At 41.0% G+C, this 27,832-nt stretch overlaps 1 protein-coding gene across 1 annotated transcript in view; it reads right to left on the reverse strand.

The window, feature by feature from the left end:
• Positions 1-27,832, reverse strand: part of pdia5 (protein disulfide isomerase family A, member 5) — a 114,958-nt gene that overhangs the window by 53,684 nt on the left and 33,442 nt on the right. Inside the window, exons 4-9 of the mRNA XM_072445251.1 lie at positions 25,238-25,321; positions 24,757-24,802; positions 21,654-21,746; positions 18,894-18,954; positions 14,380-14,447; positions 6,719-6,810 (exon numbers count right to left, since the gene is read on the reverse strand). Coding sequence (XP_072301352.1) covers positions 6,719-6,810; positions 14,380-14,447; positions 18,894-18,954; positions 21,654-21,746; positions 24,757-24,802; positions 25,238-25,321 — 444 coding nt within the window. The remainder of the gene's footprint in view (positions 1-6,718; positions 6,811-14,379; positions 14,448-18,893; positions 18,955-21,653; positions 21,747-24,756; positions 24,803-25,237; positions 25,322-27,832) is intronic.

Consider the following 27,832-nt stretch of genomic DNA (forward strand, 5'->3'; position numbering starts at 1 on the left):
GCTAAGGGGGGCCGCTTCAACAAACAACATCAGTCTTCCCCCTCCGTGCGCGCCCCTGTGGCTTTAACCTTACTTAATAAAGAAGTAATCAAATTAAGAGCTGCGCAATCGCCGGGGAGACGATAAAAAGGGAACCGCTAACTTTAATTGAACGCTAAACCAACGTGATGTGTAGTTAGAGGGGAGTAAATGGAGACAATGGAGTAAATGGAGTGTTCCAGGAGAAGAAAAACGTGCGACTAACGTTAGCTGAGAGCACTGTCCTCTGCTTCTGACGGCTTCTCTGGCTCTTCATGTGTTTGTCTCCTTCTACTCCTCTCAGGGAGAGCTACTAACCACAGCTCAAGTGTCTCTGCCAGGAATAAAGCCCTCTACACTAGATGAACGGCTCCTCAACTGCCTGGAGGAACACTCCCTACACTAGATGAACGGCTCCTCAACTGCCTGGAACAAGGCTCTCTACACTAGATGAACGGCTCCTCAACTGCCTGGAGGAACACTCCCTACACTAGATGAACGACTCCTCAACTGCCTGGAACAAGGCTCTCTACACTAGATGAACGGCTCCTCAACTGCCCGGAGGAACACTCCCTACACTAGATGAACGACTCCTCAACTGCCTGGAACAAGGCTCTCTACACTAGATGAACGGCTCCTCAACTGCCTGGAACAAGGCTCTCTACACTAGATGAACGACTCCTCAACTGCCTGGAACAAGGCTCTCTAGTCTAGGATATTGGCTGTGACGTCATTTCCGGTGAGTGTGTCGCGTTTTCAGAGCTGTTTGTTCTTAGAGCCTTTTACCGATTAATCCACGAATTATACACACTATTTACGCATCATATACACGAAAGTGAACGTTTGATTTCTCCGCAAACAATCCGGAGCCTCAAGCCGCTCGCTTTTCAGTATTTCGTGGATTAAAAAGCCCTCCTCACTCTCTAGCTCCAGCCTGAACTTGCCTAGCGTAGCCTAGCCGCTAGCGTCATGGCTGGATCTACCTTTACCTGTTTGAGCTGTCATATGTCGAGTCAGAACCCTGGATCCTTCTCTGATGATAGGTGCGTGAAGTGCAGTGTAGTGGTAGTTTTGGAGGCCAGGGTTACGGAGTTAGAAGCGCGGATCCGCTGTTTAGAGGAGCTAAAGTCCAGTTATAGTTTTAGCGTTTTTAGCGCGAGGGCTACCGGACCGCGCTGCAGGGCGTAGCATTAGCATTAGCAGTAGCAGTAAGGCCGAGCTCAGCCCCTCAGCGTCTCCCGAGCAGCCGGGACTAGACCAGGAACAGAATAGGGACCAATTTGTGACAGTTCGGAGGGGACAAGGCGCTAAACGCCGAACCTCAGAGCGCCGTGAGCTTCACGTCTATAATAGGTTTTCTCCTCTCAGCGATCACACGCCCGCTGAACACACTAGAGAAACTCTTGTAATCGGGAGTTCTATTGTTAGAGACGTGAAGCTGCCAGCTGCTAGCGTTAGGTGTTACCCGGGGGCCAGAATGGGTGACATCGAAGGAAACCTTAGGATCTTAAAGCAAAGTAGGACCCGTTTCCGGCGAGTCGTGATTCACGCAGGCGGTAACGACGCCCGGCGGAGACAATCAGAGGTGCTCAAAGTTCAAGTAGCCACGGTGTGTGACCTAGCGAAGTTGATGTCAGACACTGTAATATTTTCTGGTCCCCTGCCCAATCGGATCAATGCTGAATTGTACAGCCGTCTCTCAGCATTCAACAACTGGTTATCCAGATGGTGCCCTCAAAACAACGTTGTCTTTATTGATAACTGGAGTGTGTTTTGGGGAAAGCCCGGGCTCATACGCAGGGATGGCATCCATCCGACTTCGGAGGGTACATCCCTATTAGTTCGGAATTTGACCGATAGTCTTAGTCGTGTTAAGTGACCATCTAGGGATGAGCCCTGGGCGCAGAGCAGCAGTTTAAGACGCTCCTCTGTCGCTGAACTCTCGCCCGTTCGGTTACATGTGAAGTGTTTAGATTCAAGACAGATAGAGACTGTGTGTGTCCCTCGTGTCCCTCGTACAAATAATGCCAAAAAGTCACATCTCAGAAAAAATATTTCAGGCGTCAGACCAAATAACTTAAGGAAAATAACAATCACAAATGACACAAATACACAAATGAATAAACACGTAAAATGTGGACTGCTAAACATTAGAGCAATTTCCTCCAAATCGCTCTTAGTTAATGAATTAATTAGTGACTATAACATAGATCTTCTAGCTCTAACTGAAACGTGGCTTCAACAAGACGACTACGTCAGACTAAATGAGTCCACCCCACCCACCCATGTTAACTTTCAGACTGCCAGGAGCACAGGCCGAGGTGGTGGTGTGGCAGTGATCTCCCACTCAAGCCTACTCATGAGCCCTAAAACTAACAATGCATTTCACTCATTTGAAAGCCTTATGCTGTCAATCACATGTCCAAATATGAAAAACCAAAAAGGAGTTTTGTTCATAGTTATCTACCGACCTCCTGGTCCCTACTCAGAGTTTTTAACAGAGTCTTCTGACTTTATATCAAACTTAGTGTTAGCCTGGGATAAAATAGTTATAGCTGGAGACTTTAATATCCACGTGAACATGAGTGATGACGCTCTCAGTAATGCCTTCAGCGCCTTGTTAGACAGCATTGGTTTCACTCAGAATGTAAATAAACCGACTCACACTCACAAGAACACTCTGGATCTTGTCCTAACGTATGGAACAGAGATTAGTGACCTCATTGTCCTCCCTCAAAACCCTATATTGTCAGATCATTTCCTAATTACCTTTCAGTTTATTCTTAAAGATCATCCAGTCCCACAAAATAAAGTTATAATGAAAAGGACAATATCTGAAAAATCTATCTCAAAATTCAAAGAAATAATAGAGCCAATATTCAGTGACATGTCATGTGATCACGTCATGTGATCATGTCATGTGATCCTGCTGAGAACAGCTTTAGTCCCAGTTTAAGTGATCAATGTGTCGACTTGACCATGAATTCTCTGAAGTCTGCTCTTGACGTTGTCGCGCCGTTAAAACAGAAGGTCATTAGGCCAAAGCGCGCCTCCCCATGGTACAACCAAGAACTGCGTTCACATAAACAAAGAGTTAGAAAGTTAGAGGGATTATTTCGTCGCTCTCACACCGAAGAATCCCTAAAAGCATGGAAAAGTTGCCTGCTGTCCTATAAGCAGGCTCTGCGTAAGGCCCAAACCAGATATTATTCAAATCTAATAGAAGTCAACAAAAGTAACACTAAATTCCTTTTCAGCACTGTAGCTAGGCTAACAAACTGTCACAGTGCAGTAGAGCCCTCAATCCCAGCTACACTTAGCTCTGATGATTTCCTCCTATTTTTTAACAATAAAATAAAAACAATCAGAGATAAATTAGATGAAATTAACCCCGCTATTAGCCCAAGCTGTAAATCTAACGTCCCATATAAATCCACCTGTAAACTTAGAAAGGTTCACAGCTGTTGATCAAGCAGAGATAACTTCAGCCATCATGTCCTCTAAAAGCTCAACTTGTGTCCTAGACCCCATTCCAAGCAGACTCCTCAAAGACATTCTCCCCCTAATTATAGACCCTATTCTTAATATAATAAATACTTCACTAGAAAGTGGCTATGTTCCACAGTCCTTCAAACATGCAGTCATTAAACCTCTTCTGAAAAAGCCTAATCTAGATCTCGACCTATTGGTAAACTACAGACCTATTTCAAATCTTCCCTTCGTCTCTAAAATCCTTGAAAAAGTTGTAGTAAAACAGCTTTGTCGCCACCTGCAGGACAATAACTTATTTGAAGTTTTCCAGTCAGGGTTCAGAGCCCACCACAGCACTGAAACTGCACTAGTTAAAGTCACAAATGATTTGTTATTAGCCGCTGACGATGGACTGGTCTCAATCCTGGTTCTGTTGGACCTCAGCGCAGCGTTTGACACCATTGACCACAACATTCTACTGCAGAGGTTAGAATGTGATGTAGGTGTTGGCGGAACAGCCCTCAGCTGGTTTAAATCCTATCTATCTGATAGGTTCCAATTTGTTAATGTAAACCAGAGCTCCTCACCAAGCTCTAAAGTAATTTACGGTGTGCCACAGGGTTCGGTACTCGGTCCAATTCTGTTTACTCTTTATATGCTGCCATTAGGCAACATTATCAGAAAGCATGACATTAACTTCCACTGCTATGCAGATGACACTCAGCTGTATTTATCAATGAAACCTGATCAGAGCGATCAAGTAGACAGACTTAGTGCTTGTGTGAAGGAGATAAAAACCTGGATGACACTAAACTACCTGCTTCTTAACCCTGAAAAAACCGAGGTCATTGTGCTTGGCCCTAAGCATCTACGAGATGCTCTATCTGAGCAGATAGTCACACTGGACAATGTCAGTGTAGCCTCCAGTTCTACTGTAAGAAATCTTGGAGTCTTATTTGACCAGGAGCTCTCATTTAAAGCTCATATAAATCAAGCTTGTAAAACAGCCTATTTCCATTTGCGCAACATCGCCAAAATCAGAAGAATCCTGCCTAAAAGTGATGCCGAAAAACTTATACATGCATTTGTAACGACTAGATTAGACTACTGTAACTCCCTGCTTGCAGCGTGTCCTAAAAGCTCCATAAAAAGCTTTCAACTGGTTCAAAATGCAGCAGCAAGATTACTAACAGGAACAAAAAGAAGAGAGCACATTACGCCGGTGCTGGAGTCTCTTCACTGGCCCCCCGTCGAGTCTAGAATCAAATTTAAAATTCTACTCTTGACCTACAAAGCCATAAATGACATGGCCCCATCCTACCTCAAAGATGCTATAGAACCATATCATCCAAACAGAGCGCTTCGCTCTCAGAATGCCGGCCTTCTGGTGGTGCCAAGAGTCTCTAAAAGTACTGTAGGAGGTAGAGCGTTTAGCTCCCAAGCTCCTGTGTTATGGAATCAGCTCCCGACCCATGTTAAATATGCTGACACAGTCTCCTCATTTAAGTCCAGGCTTAAAACGTTCCTCTTCGAAATCGCTTATGGTCAGACTAGTTAGGAACAGAAACATAAACCCACAGCTTTAGCTACGCTGCCCTAGGAGTAACTATGCTGGGGGAAGTATGACAGCTTGAGCACTATCCTCTTCTTCTTCTGACTACTTATGCTATCAAACAATATTTATTTTTTGATTCCACTTGCAAACTGTTCACCGCCTTCTTTTCTTTCTCTCACTCCTGAGGACCTGTGGACCCAGATGCCCCTCCCCTGGTGAAGTGGTCCCTGCCCTGTGTGGACGGTCCCTCATCTGCCTGAGGAGTGGGTCCAGTTCGCCTCAGTCGGTCCCTCTTCTGCCTGAGGAGTGGGTCCAGTTCGCCTCAGTCGGTCCCTCATCTGCCTAAGGAGTGGGTCCAGTTCGCCTCAGTCGGTCCCTCTTCTGCCTGAAGAGTGGCTCCAGTTCGCCCCCGACGGTCCCTCATCTGCCTGAAGAGTGGGTCCAGCTCGACTCAGTCGGTCCCTCTTCTGCCTGAAGAGTGGCTCCAGTTCGCCCCCGACGGTCCCTCATCTGCCTGAAGAGTGGGTCCAGCTCCAGTCTCCCTCGTGTCCGTCTGTCCGTCTGTGAGAGTCGGATCTCTCTTTCACTGGAACTCCTCCAGGTTTCTACGCTTTTTTCCCAAAGAGGTTTTTTTTTGTAGTTTTTCCTGGCCGAGAAGGAGAGTCTAAGGACAGAGGACCCTGGGACATCGTCCCTCGCCACCACAGACATTGTTGATTCATTTCTCCCTGTGGCCCTCAGAGGCAACTGTTGTGATTTTGGGCCTTACAAAAATAAATTGATTTGATTTGATTAGTCTAGATGAACGGCTCCTCAACTGCCTGGAACAAAGCTCTCTACACTAGATGAACGACTCCTCAACTGTCTGGAACAAGGCTCTCTAGTCTAAATGAACGGCTCCTCAAGTGCCTGGAACAAGGCTCTCTAGTCTAAATGAACGGCTTCTCAACTGCCTGGAACAAGGCTCTCTAGTCTAGATGAACGGCTCCTCAATTGTTTGGATCAATGCTCTCTAGACTAGATGAACATCAGGCTCTTTATTCCAGGTTTGCAATTGATCAAATCCTTTACATTCAGAGGTCGACAGCGCACAGCGGTCCGATTTTGTCAAGTGTCGCCTTTACAATATCATCAACGGGAAATAAACTGAATGTTCTAACGTACAAGAAATAAATGAGTCTCCACGCTTTAAAACAAGGCCTTCGATATCGCACAGAGCCAGCAGAATGAGTTAAGGATAAGTTAGAGACCCAGATAAAAGCAGAGCTTGAAAAATAACGAAAGCTTGAACAACTGTAAATGTAGGAGTTTTAAAACATTAGATTTGTTTCGATTCCCTCAAGACTTCATAAACAAACGCAACATCCGACAGCTACAGCAAACAGTATCGTTACACTTGATAGTTTACAATTCAAGTCTAAGCTCAAAAGCCTCTTTCTTCAAACGCTCCCAAACCTGGAATCCGTTCCACTTTCCCACCTGATCTGACCCTCACCGGAGCCACTTCTACCGCTCAGAGCCCCGCCCGCCCGGGTTCAAACCACACTCTCGACTGTTTGAAATGCCCGGGCCCCAATGTGGACGACGCTTTTGGGTTTGATGGAGAGATATGGGAGGAAAGAGGTGAGAGCGAAGAGCGAGAGAGGGAGAAGAAAGAGGAAGCATTAAACATACTCGAAGTAGCAGAAGGTGGGATAGCCTTTGACGTTGTACTCCTGCTTCAGACCGTCGAACTCGGCCGGGTGGACGTTCATGCCGGCCAGGACCTGAAAAACACGCCGCGAGTAGAAAAATGTGAAATACGACATATTTAAGGGATTCGGCGTTTCAGTTTGATGCAGTTCAAATCTGAACAATGCTCAAATCGAGGCTAAAACGGTTTTCAGAGGGATTATTTGTAGCATTATCGGTTTATTTTGTGATTTCGGTGCATCTTTTCCCATTATAAAGCACTTTAAAGCAGACTTAAGTAACATTGTCACCTTTTTGAACGTCTTTGTATGTTAAATATGTGCTTTTGGGCTATTTGAAGCTTCAGTCGTCGCCCCCTGCTGTCTAGGGGTGGAATACCAGCCGTGCAACTCTCCTGAGAAACTCTGGCTCTTTTTGTATGTTTATGCGACATGTTTGTGTGATTATACAGTCTCATTATGATTAAGAAATAAATAATTTTTACGCCAATTTTCTGAGTGTGTTTTCAGAATGGAGCAGCAGGGGGCGCTCTATAGTTACTTGGATCTGCTTTAAATGACACGGTACAAGTTGTGCTCTATAAATAAACCTGCCTTGCCTTAAAGGGCCACTGCAGGTGAACAGAGAAAAACATCTTCAATTTAGAGAAAAATATTAATTAAAATATGAATAATATCCAGACGGTCAAATAGTTTAAAACATAAAACTAACAGAACCAGAGCAAAATTAGGAATAACATTTTTTTTTTTAAAAGATCACCCAAAAAAACAAACACAATCATGAAAAATATTAATTCAAATAATAATATTCAGGGTACACGGTGGCAAAGGCGCTCTTGCCTCCCAAGAAGGAGATCGTGGGTTCGATTCCCGGACCAGACCTACATCACATGATCTCTCTGGGTGGAGTTTGCATGTTCTCCCCGTGTTACCGTGGGTTCTCTCCGGGTTCTCCGGCTCCTCCCACCGTGCAAAGACATGCATATGTTAGGTAAGATTGATGACTCTAAATGAATGAATGTGAGAGTGAACTGTCTGTAATGTCTCTGTGTTGGCCCTGCGACAAGTTGGCCACTGTCCAGGATGTACCCTAAGGCCCGAAGTCACTGGGATAGGCTCCAGTCACCCGCGACCCCAAAAGGGAACAAGCGGTAGAAAATGGATGGATGGATGATTAATATTCAGTCGGTCAAATTTGTCCATTTCCAAATTAAGAGGACTCAAACTCTACATGACTTGACTGTAAAACATAAATGTGTCAAGTGTCACCTCCACCTGGGCTCCACCCTAAAACTGCAGCGACGTTTGCACTAATGACCCGAACAAACTGTTAAGTCAAAACTTGTCAAACTTGATGTACACACCCTTTAATTATTATTCTTTTTAATAAAGCTGAACACCTTTGTTTGCCCTCAGGCAGTCACAACGCTCCAAACGCACAAAGCATTTTTCTACACACATTATAGTTTTGTAACTCGCTGAACAGGAAGTGAATCTTAAAAACAAGGCTCATTTTTTCTGAATTGAATGGCCACAGTTATTTAAGTTACATCATTTCCTCAGCCAACAACAAAATATCATGTTCAGTTTGAACCTTTACACACTTTAACTTACTTTATACTTCAGTCTCTCAAAAGCTAACGCACCTGGAAAGGTTTGAAAATGTAAACTTGAACCAAATTCTATTATTAACATAAATTGCTAATCCAACTGTGATGCTGGTCATTAGTCGACTGTCAAATGATTATTTTGATTGTACATTGAGACTTTTTGAATTAAATTAAAGCTGAAACATGCGATTGAAGACCTCATGTAAGAGTATAATTAATAATAAAGTGTATTATTGATGGAATTCAGACTTATTCTTAGATTTTGATTGAATACCTCTGCTGTCTTTGTCATAAACAGTCTTTCATGTGTGTTTTAGAGTCTGTATAGTCCACATAACGATTACAACGATCTAACATACGATTGATTAAGTGCATTTAGCCCCGAACTTCAGAGTTTGAGTCCATGTCTGGTGATTATATCGTCAGATGATTGCGAGACGAGACCATAGCCTTGGCACAGCGCTACATTTTGATAAACACTTATCCGCCGCCCTTCGTTTTATAAAAAGTATTGCGTACACTCACAATCGTTTTAAATACCAAGTCCATCCACACAAACCCGTATAATTGCACTCTTGAGCGCGGTCATACCCATGTCAGACCAGTAGTTGGCGGTGTTTATCTAAAAGTCAGACACAATCCATCCAATGAGAGCGAGCCTTTTCTCCTCGTCACTTCCGCAAAACACGTCGAATTCATTTTAAGCCTCGAAAAAAAGCATTTGAACAAACAAAAGCTACACACTTCTCAAATGATCCGTGTTGTCCACTGTCAGGCATAAACAAGGACGCATATGTGTTCATTAATTGTCGCAGATGGTGACGTTTGGGAACTTAAAACCCAGGTTATCCACGTCGCAACTCAAACACAAACCCTTCCAAAACCTTCACTTTACTCGGAGTTTCCCAAAAGCATCGTTTAAGGGCACAATCCTGCGGTTATGTGTGGACAACGGGTCAAATCGTAGAAAAATATCTGCGTTTTATCAGATACAAGGCTTCGTGGAGCATGCTACAGAGAGCGGCTGCGTGATCATAAAGTTACAAAGTTAGCCGGATGAGTAAAGAGGCAGAACTCGTGTCAGATCTATAGGCGGGTTGTAAACATCAAATGCAGGGACGCAAAGCTTTAATTATGGTCACAGGTGCCGCGGATAAAAGCATTATAAAGATACACATCTCGAGCAGCGCTAATTAGGTGCCCACGCAAACGAACGGTGCGTCGACATTTTGAACAAACAAACAAACTGCTGGGGGTAGATTAGGGAGTTTGTAGTAGTAAAAGGTGCTTTAGCTCATGTGGGTTAATGCCAAACAACAACACAAATAGAAAGTTGTGCGTGAACTCCAGCGGAGAAAGAAGAGAATTTAAAGGGCACCGACCTGTTATAGATAAAAGTATAGCGAGCGGGCCGCATGCTGAGGCGTTGTTAGGGAGGAAAAGTTCATTCAGAGCCTCGGCGACGCGGGAGGTATTCGGGTCGGAAATCAAAAAACGAGCCACCGAAAAGAGAACGTACGCAAACCGGCACTTTGCGAGACCCGCGCGCTTTACATTGTGTTTATTCACAATGAGGGCGTGGTTCGTGTTTGGGATTCAAGCGGAGAAGACATCTTTGAACGTGACGCCGTTATTTCAGACGGACGGGAGGAGCGTGTATACCGTATTTTTCGGACTATAAGTTGCACCAGCCAAAAAAAAAAAGCATAATAAAGAATAAAAACATATATAAGTCTTGAAATACAATTTAAAATAATAACCTTCAGCTACATGACGCACAGACAACGAACTGTGGTAAGTGTCTGGTATGTTAAAGGTTGAAAAAAAATTTTGGGCCAAATCTGAGTCTTATTTCCTCGTGGCGTGGACGGCCGATTAGTCCTGCCATGTATCAATCATAAAACGCACCTCGTCCTGTTTCCGTTTGTCTAAGGGCATTGATCTATCATAATATAGTTCCCTCAGTGTACGGGACAAAATGAAGACAGAGAAAGACAGTTCCAGCTGACGCAGAAGTGGACAGAAATCTACGGGAGACGAGAGATGCGATGCGCTCCGTCGCGCTAATAAACAAACGCACGTGTGTATTGTATCAGTCCGCACGGGGGAGTGGCATGCGCACTTCCACCTGCGTTCTCAAATCGCCGAAAAATCATCCATTGCGCCTTCAACGTAACATATGAACAGTTATTCAGATAATTATAGCATAAAGAACATGCTAACAAGTTTACCAAAGCATCACTTTTACCCCAAATCACTAAATCCATTGAATTCTTCTTCCTGAGTGTCACTTCTAAACAACTCCACAAACTCCAGAGGTAATCAATATGTGACATGCGGTTGCCAGTGTGAAAATAACTAATATATCACATGGAAGTCACACCCCGGCCAAAATTATGAAAAAAGGTGCAACATATAGTCCTGAAAATACGGTATCTACGGACGAGCCACCGTTTTGGAATGAAACACGCAAACAGAAAAACCACGGCATTATTCTTTTTTTAAGGGATGGGCGCCACAATTTTGACATATTAATCCGTCTTAAAAGTCTGTTTAACTGACACAGTTTTAAGGTAGTGTTGTTCCGATACCACCAAAAAATGTATCCCATACTTGGTTTCAGGGGAGGTGTCGATACCGATACCATTCCGATACCGCATATTGTGCTGCGGTGGCATACAAATTAAACAAATACTATTCTGTTATAGATAAAAGAGAAAACATACATTTACCTGTGAAAATAGACTGACAAAAATCTACAAAAATGAGTACTTTCAGAATAGAAATATACTTCACAGATTTTGAGGACAATTTAAGTACTTTGACTTTTTTACTCAGTCCCTTTCTGGCCCTGGTGTGGAGATATTCAATTAAACAAACCCATGTGATCATTATTAGGCAGAGTAATAAACCCATGTGATCATTATTAGGCAGAGTAAACAAAGTCCACATTAGCGCTGCTGTTGGACAGTGTTTTTAGAGTGGATTTTCAGTGGTCAAAATTATAAAACCAGTAAATGAGCGATGTCGTTAGTCCATTCACGATAATTACTCATTTTACAGGTGCTCTGGTCAAATCTGCCCCTGACAAAGCCTTCTGTCCCGTAGCGCTACAGGACAATTGTCGATCACATCTATAAAAACGACACGGGGGGAGCTCGGAGTAGAGCCGCTGCGCTGAGGTGGCTCGGGCATCTGTTCCGGATGCCTCCTGGGCGCCTCCCTCGGGAGGTGTTTCAGGCATGTCCCACCGGGAAGAGGCCCCGGGGAAGACCCAGGACACGCTGGAGAGACTATGTCTCTCGCCTGGCCTGGGAACGCCTCGGGATCCCCCCGGAGGAGTTAGAGGAAGTGTCTGGGGAGGAGGAAGTCTGGGAGTCCCTGCTCAGACTGCTGCCCCAGCGACCCGGCCCCGGATAAGCAGCAGAAAATGGATGGATGGAAGTATTTATCTATTTATTTATTTTTCTTATCTATTAATTAATATACTTATGCATTTATGTATGTATTTATCCATCCATCTATCATTTTAATCATTGGAGCATTTTTCCACAAGTGTCTGGAGATCTGAACTATTCTTTACCATGCGTTAGCATTTTATTTTAATTTGCCCACAGAGGCTATGAAGAAATCCTTAACTGTTCCTGATTTTCTTACATTATTCTACCGTTTGTCTTGCATCATGCGACTGCGACTTCCCACGCTGCAGTGTTCAGAGAATATTACACAAGTATTTTTAACAGTCCCACATTCAAAAGTGACTTAGTTGCATTACTTATTTGTCATATTCAACACTAATTAGAAGCTGGGTTTAAGGTGGAACGAGAAGACAAAGATATTAGAGTTAATTCAGGTGTGTTGATGAATGTAGTGTAACAGTGAACATATTCAAACATGATTTCACTTTGAATTGTTCTTATGATACAGGAAAACTGGCAGTGCCATTTGAAAATCATTGAAAATCTGATAAATGATTATGCTCTTGATAATCAGGCAGCAGCATCCAGTGTTTGATGACCATAAAGAAAGAAAAAGTGCTGCGTCACTGGTCTAAATATAGAGTTGAGCAATACGTTCATTTACTATAATATCATGAATTTTGATATGAACATACAGTATGCAAATTTGAATATTGGATATATCTTTTAAAATTAACCCCAAAAAGAGATGCTTAAAAATACAAATCGAACACACTTAAGAACAATTATATTTTGGCACTTTTGAGGGTATATACCGTATTTTCCGGATTATAAGTGTTCCGTTTGGTTACAGAAGCATGTGGAGGACCGAATATGAAGACGCTTATGCATTGCGCAATGCGTTATCAGTCCTTTGGGATATAAAATACCGTATTTTCCGCACTATAAAGGGCACGTAAAAGTCTTTAACGTCCTCAAAAGCCGTCCGTGCGCTTAATAGTCCGGTGCGCTTAATATATGGTTTATTTCTGGTTGTGCTTACTGACCGCGAAGATACTTTGTGTGGTACATGGTGTATAAAGAAGATTTGGGACACGAGACGCCGATGTGTGACTATATTTACAGTACTCCGGAACCGGAAGTCCCGACAACATGTTTGCAAAGCATTCTGGGAACAGTAGTCTTCTGCTACACGCGGCACACGGGACACTTTGTCAAAACGTAAACAACATTTTCAGTCAGGCACAACGCAGACACCTACCGGTAAATAAAGGACCCCAAGATGGCTGCTGCCTAGAGACCATTGGAACTCTTATATTATGCGCTTACGGGCTAAACTATCAGTCAACTGTGGGAATCAAAAGGCCGGAATCATCACTGAACTGCCGCGTGGGTCCGAGATGCGGGATCACATGACCAAAGAGATTTTAGCACGGAGCACTATCGGCGCTTTGGCTGCTTCAACCATTATGCACCCCAGCAGACATTAAACCGGGACACGGGACGTAAACAATCGGGGCTGTCCCAGGTAAATCAGGACGTCTGGTCATAGCTGTGCGGGATGTACTTCGGCCCATTTGAAGAATTTGATGACGAGGAATGAACTGAAAAAGTGAGAGTATTGTGTTGTATTTTACATGTTGCAACTGAGCGAGGCTGGGAGTTGTTGTGAATACGCTAACGTGTCTTTTAGCGGTAGCAGAGTGTGTTCTGTGTTTGTATTTTATGTGTTTGCAAGTGATCTTGACTGAGAATTTATTTGGATATGCTAACGTGTCTGTTAGCGATAGCAGAGTGTGTTTTGATGTTGAACAATGTTGATCTGAATGAGTTGAACGCGTTTCATAAAGCTCAACTGACTGACTTATCCGTCTGTTTTGTTTATCTTATGCGCTTTATCGTCCGGTGCGCTTTATGTATGGACCAGTACACATGGTACACAGATAGCTGATGGTGCGCTTAATAATCCGGTGCGCTTTTTTGTGCGCAAAATACGGTAGGTTTTCCAGCGCAATAAAAAAAATTGGCAAGACGGTTTAGGAAAGACCGGTCGGTGAGTCGGCGAAATTGAAAAATAAAAGATTGACGTTTTTTCAATAAAATGCAGAATTTTTTTTTATCAGTCGGCTGGTTTCATACCGGGTTGGTCGGGTTACAGCAAACAGACATATTATTTAGCTCAGCCTTATATATGTTTTTTTCTTCTCCATTATGCATTTTTTGGCTGGTGCGACTTATACTCCAGAAAATATGGTACATTAGAATATTACTGCCCTTTTACATTTGTCTGACGCAGGACCAGAACGTATAAAAACACATTTCATCTCATTTCTGTTGAATTGCACAAAACGTCTTCAGCTTCGCCATCAGGAATCTCAAAAACAAAACCCGACGTATCATTCCATCGTTATTAATAACACTTAACGGCAGTTTCCTCATCAAAATCGTAATCATGATTTAAAGTGAGGCTTCGCGCCGGTCTCAGCAGATGGATAATGTGCTGCGTGTAGACCGGCGTAATGCGTTTACGCCGCAGGAGGAGGAGATAGCGGAGGATCGGGACAAGGTTAAACGGCGCGAGCGGCGGCGGTGGCGGGCTGACGGTGCAGACTTACATATCGTCCTTTGGTCTCCGTGGCCGCCTGCTGAAACACGGGCTGCATCCTCTTGCACACTCCGCACCCTGCGAGACGTGGAAACACAAGACATAAGACACATTACGCTCACAAATATCACTGACGAGACAAGTCACATTAATTACCGCAATATCCACTTGCCGTAGTTAAAGGGCATACGACAAGTTTTTACAATTTTCTAATTTTGACTTTATTTGGTGTATTTATACCTTTTGTACATATACATTATAGTTTTACACCAGTTGAGTAGGTATTTGTGGAGAAAATTTTGAAAAACCTGTAGAAAATGACAGGGAGTGACATCACACCAGGGATACTCGTTCCAGTTAAAGCGCCCCCTACAGGTCGGACGACTCATTGAATTAAATTGCAGTGAAGTTAAATTTATTTAGAATTTTGCTGAAAAATATACCAACTTTATTACAGTATAGCACATTTTTAGGTTTATAATTTCACTTCCTGTTTGTAATCGATAACGTCACGCTAGGAAATTACCCAGCAAACACTGGGCCAAAACTCTGCTAATGCCACAATTTATTTCATTTGACAAATAAAAATATATGAGAGCGACTTTAATTTTGTTGAATAAATGTTGAGAGAGTCAAACAATTGTGTGTAAATTATGCATCAACTTTGACTGGAATCATGTGATTCACTTCCCGTCTTTTCTACCAATTTTTCAAAGTAAAAATACCTACTCGATTTGATATCAAACTATAATCTATATGTACAAATATAAATACCTAAAAAGTTAGCTATTCTGGGATAATATCTTTTATAAGTTTTAGCCAAATTCAAAATATATGTATCATTCTGTTCGATGAGTCGTCCGACCTGTAGGGGGCACTTTAATGTTCAATATATATGTGAGGGAATTTTTTTGCACAGAACTTTTTATTTATTTAATACCAAAATACGTAGGCAACAATTACTTATTTATAGCTTAAAAGATACAAACTTGGTGGCTAAAATTGAATAAAGGAATGGTGTTTAAAGTGACAGTAAATGCAGCGGTAAACGAGACCAACACGTCTAATTATGAAGCGTTTTGTTGTGCGAGAACCAGGAAGTGCGACGTCGGCATGCTAATTGCTGATAGCGTTACCACAAAACGTCACCACTCTGACTTCTGAAAGCCGTGAAAATTGCGGCGAATAATTAGGATGCTTTTAATGTCTATAGATATGCAAATCTCATGGTACAACGTTTATTACGATGGTGTGGAAAGGCTCGCATTATAGTAGAAATAATACTTTATCCTTTCAAAATGACTTGATAATCGTTTCGTGCAATCAGGGCTGTAAATATGGTTGTTACCTAGCAACCATACTGTAAACAAGAGTCAAAATCCATATAAATTACACAACAGTTAGGATTTGACACACAATAATACCATATAACGCCTTTATTTTGTTGAATGATTGTCTAAAAAGGTCAGAAAAGTGTCAGTTAAGTGTAAACTGTGTGTTTTCAACGGCACGTCGCACTTTGATGACATCACAGAGGGATTCAGTTTTAGAACTCATCTTTACTTCCTGTAATTTCAAAGTCTTTTTTCAAAATGTCTTTGCAAACTGCAACTGAACAGAGGTAAAACTATGACAAACATTTACAACAAACAGGTTCTGTCCCACCAAACTAAGTCATAATTATAAAAACAGGAGAACCTTTAATGTAGACTTAACAAACTTATAATTCAATATATTGCAACAGCCCATCATGTCATACTGAGGAAACTTTGGACCTCTGCAAACCGGTTAAAGTGAATTAACTCACTGTTTTTCTCTTTTTTTAAGACAGTAAAAATCAGATAGAGCGCGTTTACTTTGCCACATTTAATTATAACAGTAATGTAGTAAGTAATGTAGTATTCAGTAATGTAGTAAGTAATGTAGTATTCAGTAATGTAGTAAGTAATGTAGTATAATGTAGTATTCAGTAATGTAGTAAGTAATGTAGTAAGTAATGTAGTATTCAGTAATGTAGTAAGTAATGTAGTATTCAGTAATGTAGTAAGTAATGTAAGTAATGTAGTAAGTAATGTAGTATTCAGTAATGTAGTAAGTAATGTAAGTAATGTAGTAAGTAATGTAGTAAGTAATGTAGTATTCAGTAATGTAGTAAGTAATGTAGTATTCAGTAATGTAGTATTCAGTCATGTAGTAAGTAATGTAGTATTCATGTAGTGTAATACTATGGAACAGCCAGAGTATATTGTACGAGTTCAGAGACTAAGTACAAAAAAACTGACGTAAAACCAAAACAACTTCATGAATTTCAAAGGTGTTTTTAAGAAGGCAAGAAAAAGGACACTAAAAAACCTTGACGATGACGGTTTATCGCCATCATTTATGCGGCGATATAAGTTAAACTGTGCTGCAGAGCCCGCCCAGGACATCTCTCACCGCGGACACGCCTGTCCATGGATTTCCTGTCCAGCATCAGGACACACTTTATCAATATGTGCTCTGAAAGTGTACCATCCTGTGTCAGAGAGATGATATAGAAAAGCGCTGACAGGAGCGGCGCACCACTGAGAAATGGATATCGATTCAAGCGCACGAGAGACATTTCAATCTTTAGCGTACATTACTCCGCCAGGTTTGTTTGGGCTGGAATCGTATATCACCGGAAAGGTCAGCAATATAAGTAAATGGTATTGTGGAGTTAATTAGTCCGCGTGATTGGCTGTAAGGGACGGGGAGGTGTGTGAGGAAAGGTTGTGTGAGGCAAAGCGACACAATGCTTTTATTATTTAATATGTTCATAGGGAATCGAGAAGAATACAATAAGTTTAGACATGAGCAAAACGCAATGGTGACTTTGGAGTATTTGAAGATAAAATGTTTTTGTGGCAACTTTTACACCCTCAAGAATGTTTTTGTAGAATCATTTTGACATGGATATTATGAATGTATAATACCATATTTACCGGACTATAAGTCGCACCATTTTACGTTTTGGCCGGGGCGCGACTTATACTCTAGAGCATTGACTTATATGTGATATTTGTTATTTTCACACTGGCAACCACAAGAGGTCAAATAAATCAAATAAATTATCCCCAAAAATGCGACTTTTCTTCTCTGTTATGCATATTTTGGCTGGTGCGACTTATACTCTGGAGTGACTATTATATAGGAAAATACGGTACTTGTAATTGACAATATACAAGTAACGACATTTATAATGACTTAATAAACACGAGATATAGAGGATACTTAGTGTGTGACAACAATGTTCAAGAGACAAAAAATGGTTATGATTCACTGTTCTAAAAAAAAATATATCAATGATAAGATTAATCAAGTAATTTGCCACAAAAGGAAAGGGTGGAGGCTGATACAATACTGGTACAATACTGGTACAAACGTAGGTTGGAGGGGTCGATAGCTGATAGAAATGCAGACATTTGTTAAAAAATATTCAAAAAAATATATAGGCAGCCGATTATAAAGTGTGTCAGGCTCTATTTGTTTAAAATTGTGTTTATTTAAGGCAACATGTAGCGTTATCCTGCCTCTTCATTTGAATGACTAAAGGTGCTGAAGTTCACTTTTATTCTCGAGTTTGTAACAGAGTTGAGAGTATTTAAATCCAGTGCTGCCTCAGAGTCATGAAGGATCAGAGGACACACAAACACCAGCGTCACTCTGGAGACGACTCCTGCTGCACTACGACCTCTCAGACACAAACAAACTACTGCACAGAGAAATACTGCTGCAGCGCTGAATATCGGGGCATTAATCTGTCTGTAAAGTGGATAAAATAGCGGCATTCTCGAGAGTCTACGCTTTGAAACAATGTGTGTAGAACATGCCCAGGTGGAATCGGCCAAAATCTTTCTCAAAGTGCAGATATAAACCCTCCAAAAATATGAATATGTCGTTGAGTGAGTGCTTTTGAACGCCGTACATGTCCTTACCCCGGTGTTTTTAATCACCATGGCGTTTCAGCGTGGCGTTTGTGCAAAGCAGTGAAGGAGACGACGGCGTGTCATCGGGAAATTGGCAATATGCAACATTACAAGCCAATTTGCTGCTGCGTGGTGGTGGTAGTAGTAGTAGTAGTTTGAAGTAGTTCAGACGGGTGTGATTGACAGGCAGACAAACCAATGCATCAAAATAAAGGAAGGAATTAAAATAAAACAGAGGAAACATTAAAGGCTGCGAATCTGAGGTGAGTTTGCTCTGGGAAACAGCCACTGGCAAAATTCAGCTGATACTAATAAAGAAATACTCAAGAAATATGAATAATCCTGCCTTACAAAATACTGACGAGCGTATGAATAAATAATAGCAGTAAGCCGGTGTTTGTTCACACAGCCGCGTGTTCAAGGTGTCTACATTAGAGTCTGAAAGATTGGTTTGTTCAGATCAGAACTGAGAGTCTTTGAAGTACACGTCTGCAGTAACAGGATGTATTTCTGGAGAATAGTAATATCTGCTTTTAGTCTCTTTGGATATAAACAGCAGGAGGATCTAAGTGCTTACATGGAGCATAGAACATCATGAGAATCGGCCTCTCCTCCTTCTTCAGTAACTTTCGGAAATCCTGAAACAGAAAACGACAAAAGAGGTTTGGGTCAGAAGGGAAAAAACTATAGTAACAACTCTAAAACGTAATGCAATAAAAAGATACATCTTGGGCCACGTTTATAGATACTGACGACTGCAGACTGGGATCACCACACAACTGCTGCCAGACTCGGGCCAGACTCGGGCCAGACTCGGGCCAGACTCGGGCCAGACTCGGGCCAGACTCGGGCCAGACTCGGGCCAGACTCGGGCCAGACTCGGGTCTAAACTGGGTTTAAACCAGAATTAAACGGGGTCTAAACCAGGTCTAAACTATGACTAAAGCAGGTCAGTCTCAGGTCTACACCAGGTCTAAACCAGGTCTAAACCAGGTCTAAACCAGGTCTAAACCAGGCCTGAACGGGGTCTAAACCAGGTCAGACTCAGGTCTACACCAGGTCTACACCAGGTCTACACCAGGTCTACACCAGGTCTAAACGAGGCCTAAACCAGGTCTAAACCAGGCCTAAACCAATCCTAAACCAGGTCTAAACTATGACTAAAGCAAGTCTAAACTATGACTAAAGCAGGTCTAAACTATGACTAAAGCAGGTCAGACTCAGGTCTGAACCAGGACTAAACGATGAGTACATTTACACAGTCAGTAAATATCAGATAACTAAAATAATCATCTTACACAACAACTAGAGAAATCTGATCATCTAAAACATGAATAACAGGTTTTTAGAGTAACTGTGTGTGGAAGATGAAGTACAGTAAACTCCTCTTTCAATCTCCTTTCATTATTGTCTTTGTCACGTCAGTTTGCTCTTTTTGCATCATTTTCCACATCAAAACCTGCACGTGTGGGAAAGACCTGAAAGAAATCAGATTACCCACATCAGCAGTAACTGTTCAATCCGATAGCAGCAGAGATCAGATAACGATCGGATTTTGGTGTGCGCGTAAACATCACCAGGAATAACAATCAAAAAGCACCTCTGATTGTTTGTATTTTTTGCCTCTGAATGATTTACAGCACAATTCTTAAGCAGGAATCCGTTATGTCGATTGCAAAATAAGTTGTAAAAAGTGTGGTGACTGACAAATGTTTATGTTTTTAGCTTACAAAAGGTATTTCAGCTTTCAAACGCAACCAAATATACACTCATACCATGTGCAGTTCAGCATTTTCAGCATTTTGCGCCTGCCGTGTGGTGTTTGGAGATCTCTCGTCAGCAAATAAAACCACCTCCATCTCTTTTTGTCAGAAGCTACAGAGCTACACAGAGCTACACAGAGCTACACAGAGCTACTAAACCTGCTTTACCTTTACAACACTCAGCACAATCTCCTGTTGTTACTTCAAACACGCTCCGGACCATTGTTAGACGAGGACGAGTCAATATGTGAAGAGTGCGATTACTTTGCTGAAATATATATATATATATATATATATATATATATATATATATATATATATATATATATATATATATATATATATATATATATATATATATATATATATATATATATATATATATATATATATATATATATATATATATATATATATATATATATATATATATATATATATATATATATATAAAGTCCTTTGAAAACAACTAAATGTCTCCATAGAGTATTTTTGTGTAAAACTTGCTTGCTCTGAAGTTTAGTTTATGAAATGTGTCTAACGTCTGACCTTTAACGCAGTGCAAATCCACTCACTGGTCAGAAAATATAGACAAATAATAGTCTGCAACGCCTTAAAGCCTTAAAGTGCCTATGACAGGTTTTTAAGATGTTCTAATTTTGACTTTATTTGGTGTATTTGTACCTGTTTTGTGTATTTGTGGAGAAAACGTTGAAAAATCTGTTGACTAAGACAGGAAGTGACATCACACCAGGGACACCCATTCCAGACAAAGTTTATGCAGAATTTACAGAACTGTTTTGACTCTTTAAACATTAATTCAACAAAATAAAGTCGCTCTCATATATTTTCATTTGTCAAAAAAAAAAAAAAGGAAAAAAAGTGACATTCGATAAGTTTTGGCCCAGTGTTTGATGGGTAATTTCCTAGTGTGACGTCATCAAATCTAAAAAAAAATTTGATAATTTTTGGGCAAAATTCCAAACATATTTATCTCAACTGCATTTTAGTTCAATGAGTCGTACGACCTGTAGGGGGCACTTTAATACAACATCCATGTGTACGTGCGGCCTACAAACGTCAGACTTGAGAGAGCCTTTCTAAACGGAGGGAGGAGGAGGAGGAGGAAGAGGAGGAGGAGGAGGAGGAAGAGTTGTGCCGAGGTCAGCGCCGCCGCGGCCCCTCACCTGCGCCGTACGCATCTTTGAAGGTAGCGCTCGGACGTGTTGCTTTCATGTTGAACTTCTGGGTCCTACTGTGTCAGCTTTTGTCCTACTGTGTGAGCTTCTGTTACTGAGCAAACATCTCCGGAGGCGCGGCCGAGAGGACTTCACATGGTTTGAAAATATGTCAAACAAACACGTCAATTCATGTTTGAGAATATGAAAATATGGCTGTAATCGAGGAAATCAAGACGTATTCAGTGCCTCGATGAATTGACTACAATGGACATGGCATTGGAAAACAGAGCCTCAAGGGAAATGAGCAAAAGAATCAGAACTGAGTGAAAATAGAAGTGATCAAAAACTGGGCAAAGCTAAAGGTAAATATTGGTGTCACAATAAAACACTTACTTTCTCTGTCTCGATGTGAGCGATGTCTTTGGCTTCGGGGTTTTCCTCCCACAGTGGCGGGCCGGAAGGGTCTTTGAGGAACGCCACCATCGACTGAAAGAAAACGCAAGAAAAATCAATAATAAAAAATTTAAAAATCTGTTTTAAAAAAATCTATAAAAATCAATAAAACCAAAATTTAACAACAGCACTTAATGACATAATGCTCTTTGGGGATGGACAATATAACTGTGCGAATAGCGGTATTGGTCGATATAGATGGGTCGAAAACATATTTAGAGTCGGCCTTGGATGGAAAAAAATAAGCAGAAAAGAGCTGCGTTTTTTTTTTTATTATCCATTTTTACATAAAGGTTTTTTAACTTCAACCTGTCAAAGAGCATCGTCATTTGTCTGTTTTCCATCATAGGCAGATTTTACTTTGAGCTACAACGTAAATAGAAGAGCAATAAGAAGCTAAAGAGTGGGCAGTTTGTCAGTACAACTCAAAAGTATATAAAAAGTACAAAAAAACACTATTACATCTACAACTGCAACAACGAATTGACCAATTGTGACTAATACAAGTGAAACAATTGTCGTAATTGTTATCTAAACTATGCATTGATACATAATTAAATCTGAATGTCAAAAAATGTGATCCATCAATAATACACTTTGTTTGTAAATATCATCTAGAAGCCTTCAGTCGCCATATTCAAACCTTTCTTTGGTTGATGATGTATTTAAAAAGTCTCAATGTACAATAAACAAATCGCTGACAAGTCGACTACTGAAAAAATCGTTAGCTCTAGTACAAAATGTACAAAAGTGAAGCGTAAATTATTGACCTTTACTCGAACTTTAGTACAATTAGTGGACCTTAATAAACCAACTCCACCGCTTTTGATCAGCGACGGCATTTTTCATCAATACTCTTTGTAAATATTCTTTATCAACCAAAGAAAAGGTTATATATGGCGACTGAACTCCGTATTTTCCGGACTATAAGTCGCACGTTTTTTCATAGTTTTGGCCGGGGTGCAACCTATACTTATATTTATACTTATGTGATATTATTTGTTATTTTCACACTTGCAACCACATTTCATACTCCAGTGCAACTTATATATGTTTTTTTCTTCTCTGTTATGCATTTTTGGGCTGGTGCGACTTATACTCCATTGCGACTTATAGTCCAGAAAATACGGTAATGCATTCAAAAAGTCTCAACGTAAAATAAACAAATCGCTGACAAGTCGACCACTGAAATAATCGTTAGCGCTAGTACAAAATCTACAAAAGTGAAGCGTAAATTATTGCTCTTTACTCGCACTTCAGTACAGTTAGTGGACCTTTATAAAGACTTTGAAAGATTTGACAACTAAATCGACAAATATCTGTGATCAGCCTTTACAGAGAGGCACATCAGACCAACTTTTGATCGCCGACGGCATTTTTCATCCTAAATTTACTTCCGAGCGCCGCAGGTTCGCCAGATGGAACGGCAAAAAGACAGCCGCGCGTTCGCTTTCCTTCAAGAGGTGTCGGAGCGTCTCCGAGTGTTTTCCAAGCGTCCGCACTGTAAATATAACGAACCATATGTCGGGGAAGGGAAAAGAACAGCGGGACAGATTTAAGTCGGGCGTACATCACCGCGCCAGTGCAAAAGAAATGAATAGTTATGATCGTAGCGGAGAGAGTTATCAAGAGGCGCTCCGGGTTTAGTGCCATTTGAAGTGGTGCCATCGTCGCGGGAGGAGAAGACTTACGGGCAAAAAATAACAAAGTGAATCGTAAAAATCAAAGCTGTCGTATAAAAGTGAGCGAGGCGTCCCAAAGGGGGGAGGATCCGACTGGTAAATCAACACTCGGTCGTCTTATCGCCGCCGGAAAGAACGATAATGCCCCTAATGACGACACGAGGAAACGCGGAACTGTCCAAGTTATGAAACGATGTCACTACTTTCCGTTGCGTAGTGGTGGATAAGTCATCGAAAATGTGGACAAAACAAACCTGATGTACAACTCGGTCAAATTGTGAGTTTGATTCAAGGCAAAAACGACAACAAAAACATGAAAAACTAACAGTAAAAAATAAAAATAATCAATAAAGATGCAATTATGACGTCGCTATGTGTCATGCATCAATGAAGCTTTTTAATATTCTCTAATGGCTCAAATATGTAGAAATGCAAGGAAAAAAACATGTATATTGCTATTTTTGATATATTCTGCGGCATTAAAAAAGAAGTGACAAAATACAAATTGGTTGAGACTTCTTACGCCAGAGCTCGGACATTACATTTGCAAATCGATGCAAAATTATTCTTGGATCTCGTCGCAAATAAATTCATGAAACGGCTTTATTAAAACCTGCGTCGGTGTCCGCTCCGTTTAAAGATGAGCTCAGTGATGTTCGTATCGACTCCATCAGCGATAAACCTTGCATGAACTGAAGGAAATATTAAACGGTGAACAATGCAACTACTTTACTGGTGGACGGTCAGATTCATGTTGAATAGGTGTACGTATGCTAACGCTAACACCTTCAGCTACATGACGTATGCTAACGCTAACACCTTCAGCTACATGACGTATGCTAACGCTAACACCTTCAGCTACATGACGTATGCTAACGCTAACACCTTCAGCTACATGAGGCACAGACAGAACTGTGGTAAGTGTCTGGTATGTTAACGTAACATATGAACAGTTATTCAGATAACTATAGCATAAAGAACATGCTAACAAGTTTACCAAAGCATCAGTTTTACCCCAAATCACTAAATACACTGAATTCTTCTTCCTCTGTGTCACTTCTAAACAACTCCACAAACTCCAGAGGAAGAGGAAGTGCAGATTCTTCTTCTGTGTGGCTTAGAGCCTAGAGCGCCCTCTTGTGGATGTCATGTGAAAATCATAAATAATATCACATATAAGTCACTCTGGAGTATAAGTCGGCCAAAACTATGAAAAAAGGTGTGAGACGTGTTTAATGACATTCTGTGGACGCTTCAGGGTAAATCAGTAACATGCCAATGCAGACACGCTGGTCGAGGCACTCCTCGCCACAAAAGTTACACAGCGCGCCTTTAAATAACGTGCATCGTGCCCTCCTCACCTTGAACGTGGCCGGTCTGTTGTACTCCGTGTGAAATGTCCCATCTCTGAAACACAGTTAGCCCGCCACAGTTAGCCCGCCCACAGTTAGCCCGCCCACAGTTAGCCCGCCCACAGTTAGCCCGCCCACAGTTAGCCCGCCCACAGTTAGCCCGCCCACAGTTAGCCCGGTCGCCAACACTGCATACTGGCACAGTCAGACGTTACAAAAACGCTAGGTTATATAAAGGAAATTGTCTGGCAGCGAGTAACAAAAACATTTAACAGTGACAACAAAAATCAATATTTACAATTCAGAAAAGGCCTGCAATTACTCAAGAGAACGTGCTTTCCAGGCACCCAACTGCCATATTATAGTAGTAAAAACCTGCTAATCCTGTAGTTTAAAGACTTCTACAAACATGTTCTGAAATTAGAAAAACAGTCTAGCTCTAGTTTAGAGTAAATGACAGTAATAACGAGTAAAAAAATTTGTTCCTCACTTGTAATGCAGCATCTCGAAGCCCACAAACTTGGATCCAGGGTCCACCTTCACTTTCTTACAGAGTTTGCGGCCTTCCGAGTCCCTAAAAACAAGACAGAAATGACACGTTGATTCGACTGTAGCATTTACAAGTACAGTGATCAAACTTCCACGATTTGAAGACGATATTAAACAACACTTTAACAAACATTTCTTAGACTTTCAGAGCGTCAACTGTGCAGCAAGCAGTAAAATATCTGTTCTAAATGAAACTCGATAGAAGCCCAAAGAGAACATTCAATAACCATGTTGAAAACCTTACTTGTTGCATGATAAATATGAAACAAGGGCTGGGCAATTCATCAAATTGAAATCGAGATAGTAATTCACTTCCATCTAATCGTCAACGATCAGCGTCAGGTTTTTTTAATCAAATCCTCAGTAAAATCATGTGGTTTGAGAGCAGAGATCAGAGGTAAATGTGCCTATTGTTTTGTTGTAAATGGCACTGAATAAAAGTCCGTATCGTTTATGTTCGTGCAATCCATACTCCCATCACCCGGGCCCAAGTACAACACAGAATTACATGTGGAAATATATTTGACAAACACGCCGACGCAGGTACAAGCGCAGCGATTTTCAGACGGACTAAATTGGCCGCGATCCACACGAACGTAACGCAGTCCCCTAACGTAATAAAGCAGGTTTATTACGCTCTGAACAAGGATCACAATTGACACGCCGGCTACGTCCTACGGCAGCCTATTTCTGTAATTGACACGAACAAAAGCGCGGGCGGCAAAAGAGCGCTTTCATCCACCTCCGCACGGCGCCGGGCCGAGTGTAGACGGAACACTTCCACGTCTGTGCGGACCCAATGAGCTCCGGGCAATTTTGCAGCGGCGAGCGGAGAAACACGGGGGCAACAAAGGCACTGCTTTTAGTTTGATGCTAATTATTATGTTATTGACTTGTGTGTTGCTCTGAAAGAAGATTTTTTCAATGAATTGGCAAACAAAGGTTAAAAAAATAACCTGGCTTTCAATACAGTATTTTCCAGAGGTCTATACGTCGAACCTTTTTTCATAGTTTTGGCCGGGGTGAGACTTATACTCCAGAGCGACTTATTTGTGATATTATTTTCACACTGGCAACTGCAAAATAAATGACGCAGAAGAAGAATCAGCTCTTCCTCTACCTACAGAGTTTGTGGAGTTGTTTAGAAGTGGAACAGAGGAAGAACAATTCAATGGATTTAGTGATTTGGGGTAAAACTGATGCTTTGGTAAACTTGTTAGCATACTTATATACTTATACTCCGGAGCGACTATTTTGTGATATTATTTGTTATTTTCACACTTGCAACTGCATTTCATACTCCAGTGCGACTTATATGACCTATATGTTGTTTTCTTCTCCATTATACATTTTTTGGCTGGTGCGACTTATACTCCAGTGCAACTTATACTCCAGTGCAACTTATACTCCAGAAAATATGGTAATGATAATATAATACTCAGGTCACTACGATTTACATCTCCAGATTGAGTGCAAGTGTCAGGATTTACTACTTGAAATGTACTTTTTCTAGTATTGTTCGACTTTACTTGGGAATATTGATACAAATTATATATATATATATATATATATATATATATATATATATATATATATATATACACATTTCATTCATTCATCCAGGTGATATTTTAATAAGGTGGAATCAGGAATGTGATTAAATGTGTCTGTAAATGTCTTGGTATCACACAAAGACCATAAAATGAATCACAAAAGGGCAGCAGTATCACTTTATACTTTGTTGACGTTTCTGTCCCTTTGAGGTCATTTACTACTGTACAACTTTTGCATATCTCGACAACCATTGCGATATTATCCATTTTTGATACATCGCCCGCCTCTACGGGGAAAAACAATTCAAAAGTACACCTTTTGCAAACAGAAATAAAGACATCAGACGTCTATATCAATATTCACGTTTTCTAACCTTGAAACCTTTTTGAAAACCTTTTAAAAGTGTTCATACAGGGTCGTGTAGGGCTTTAGGACTTTAGATGTTTAGTTCATTTGCTTGATGGTCGCTTTAGTCAAATAAGATTTTAGTTGATGTTTTTGCAAAAAAAAAACACTGTCAGATCATAGACTAATCGCTGCACAATTTTTTACGCTTGTAAAAAACAATCGTGACTATATTCAAATAGTCACGATTGTTTTTTACAAGCGTGATACATTTCTACAGAAAATATCACGATAAATGATAATATTGAAACCACTTTATGCCATTGACAGCAGGAGAATCCCCCCAAAAACAGTGCAACATCAGTAAAAAACATTTATTGCAAAAAATAAATAGCCCAATCAAACACTTTTGTAGTTAGTTGGCGTCAATAACAAGTCATAGAAGTAGCTCATTTCACTATTTACAGCTCCAATCTCATCGAAAAACAAAGAAAAGGTTCTCGAAAGAGCAAAAAAAAGGAACTTAATAAATATTGAACCCCAAATACATTGTTCTGTCCATCATACATTAAACGACGAGTCAATATAGTGATTCGTGACAGCATAGTTCAGTTGCAATTAGCTCATCATAGTCGGT

This window comes from Eucyclogobius newberryi, unplaced genomic scaffold (assembly GCF_026437365.1).
Source record: "Eucyclogobius newberryi isolate DKJ021-1_F unplaced genomic scaffold, fEucNew1.0.hap1 SCAF_14, whole genome shotgun sequence".
In the NCBI taxonomy this organism is placed as follows: Eukaryota; Metazoa; Chordata; class Actinopteri; order Gobiiformes; family Gobiidae; genus Eucyclogobius; species Eucyclogobius newberryi.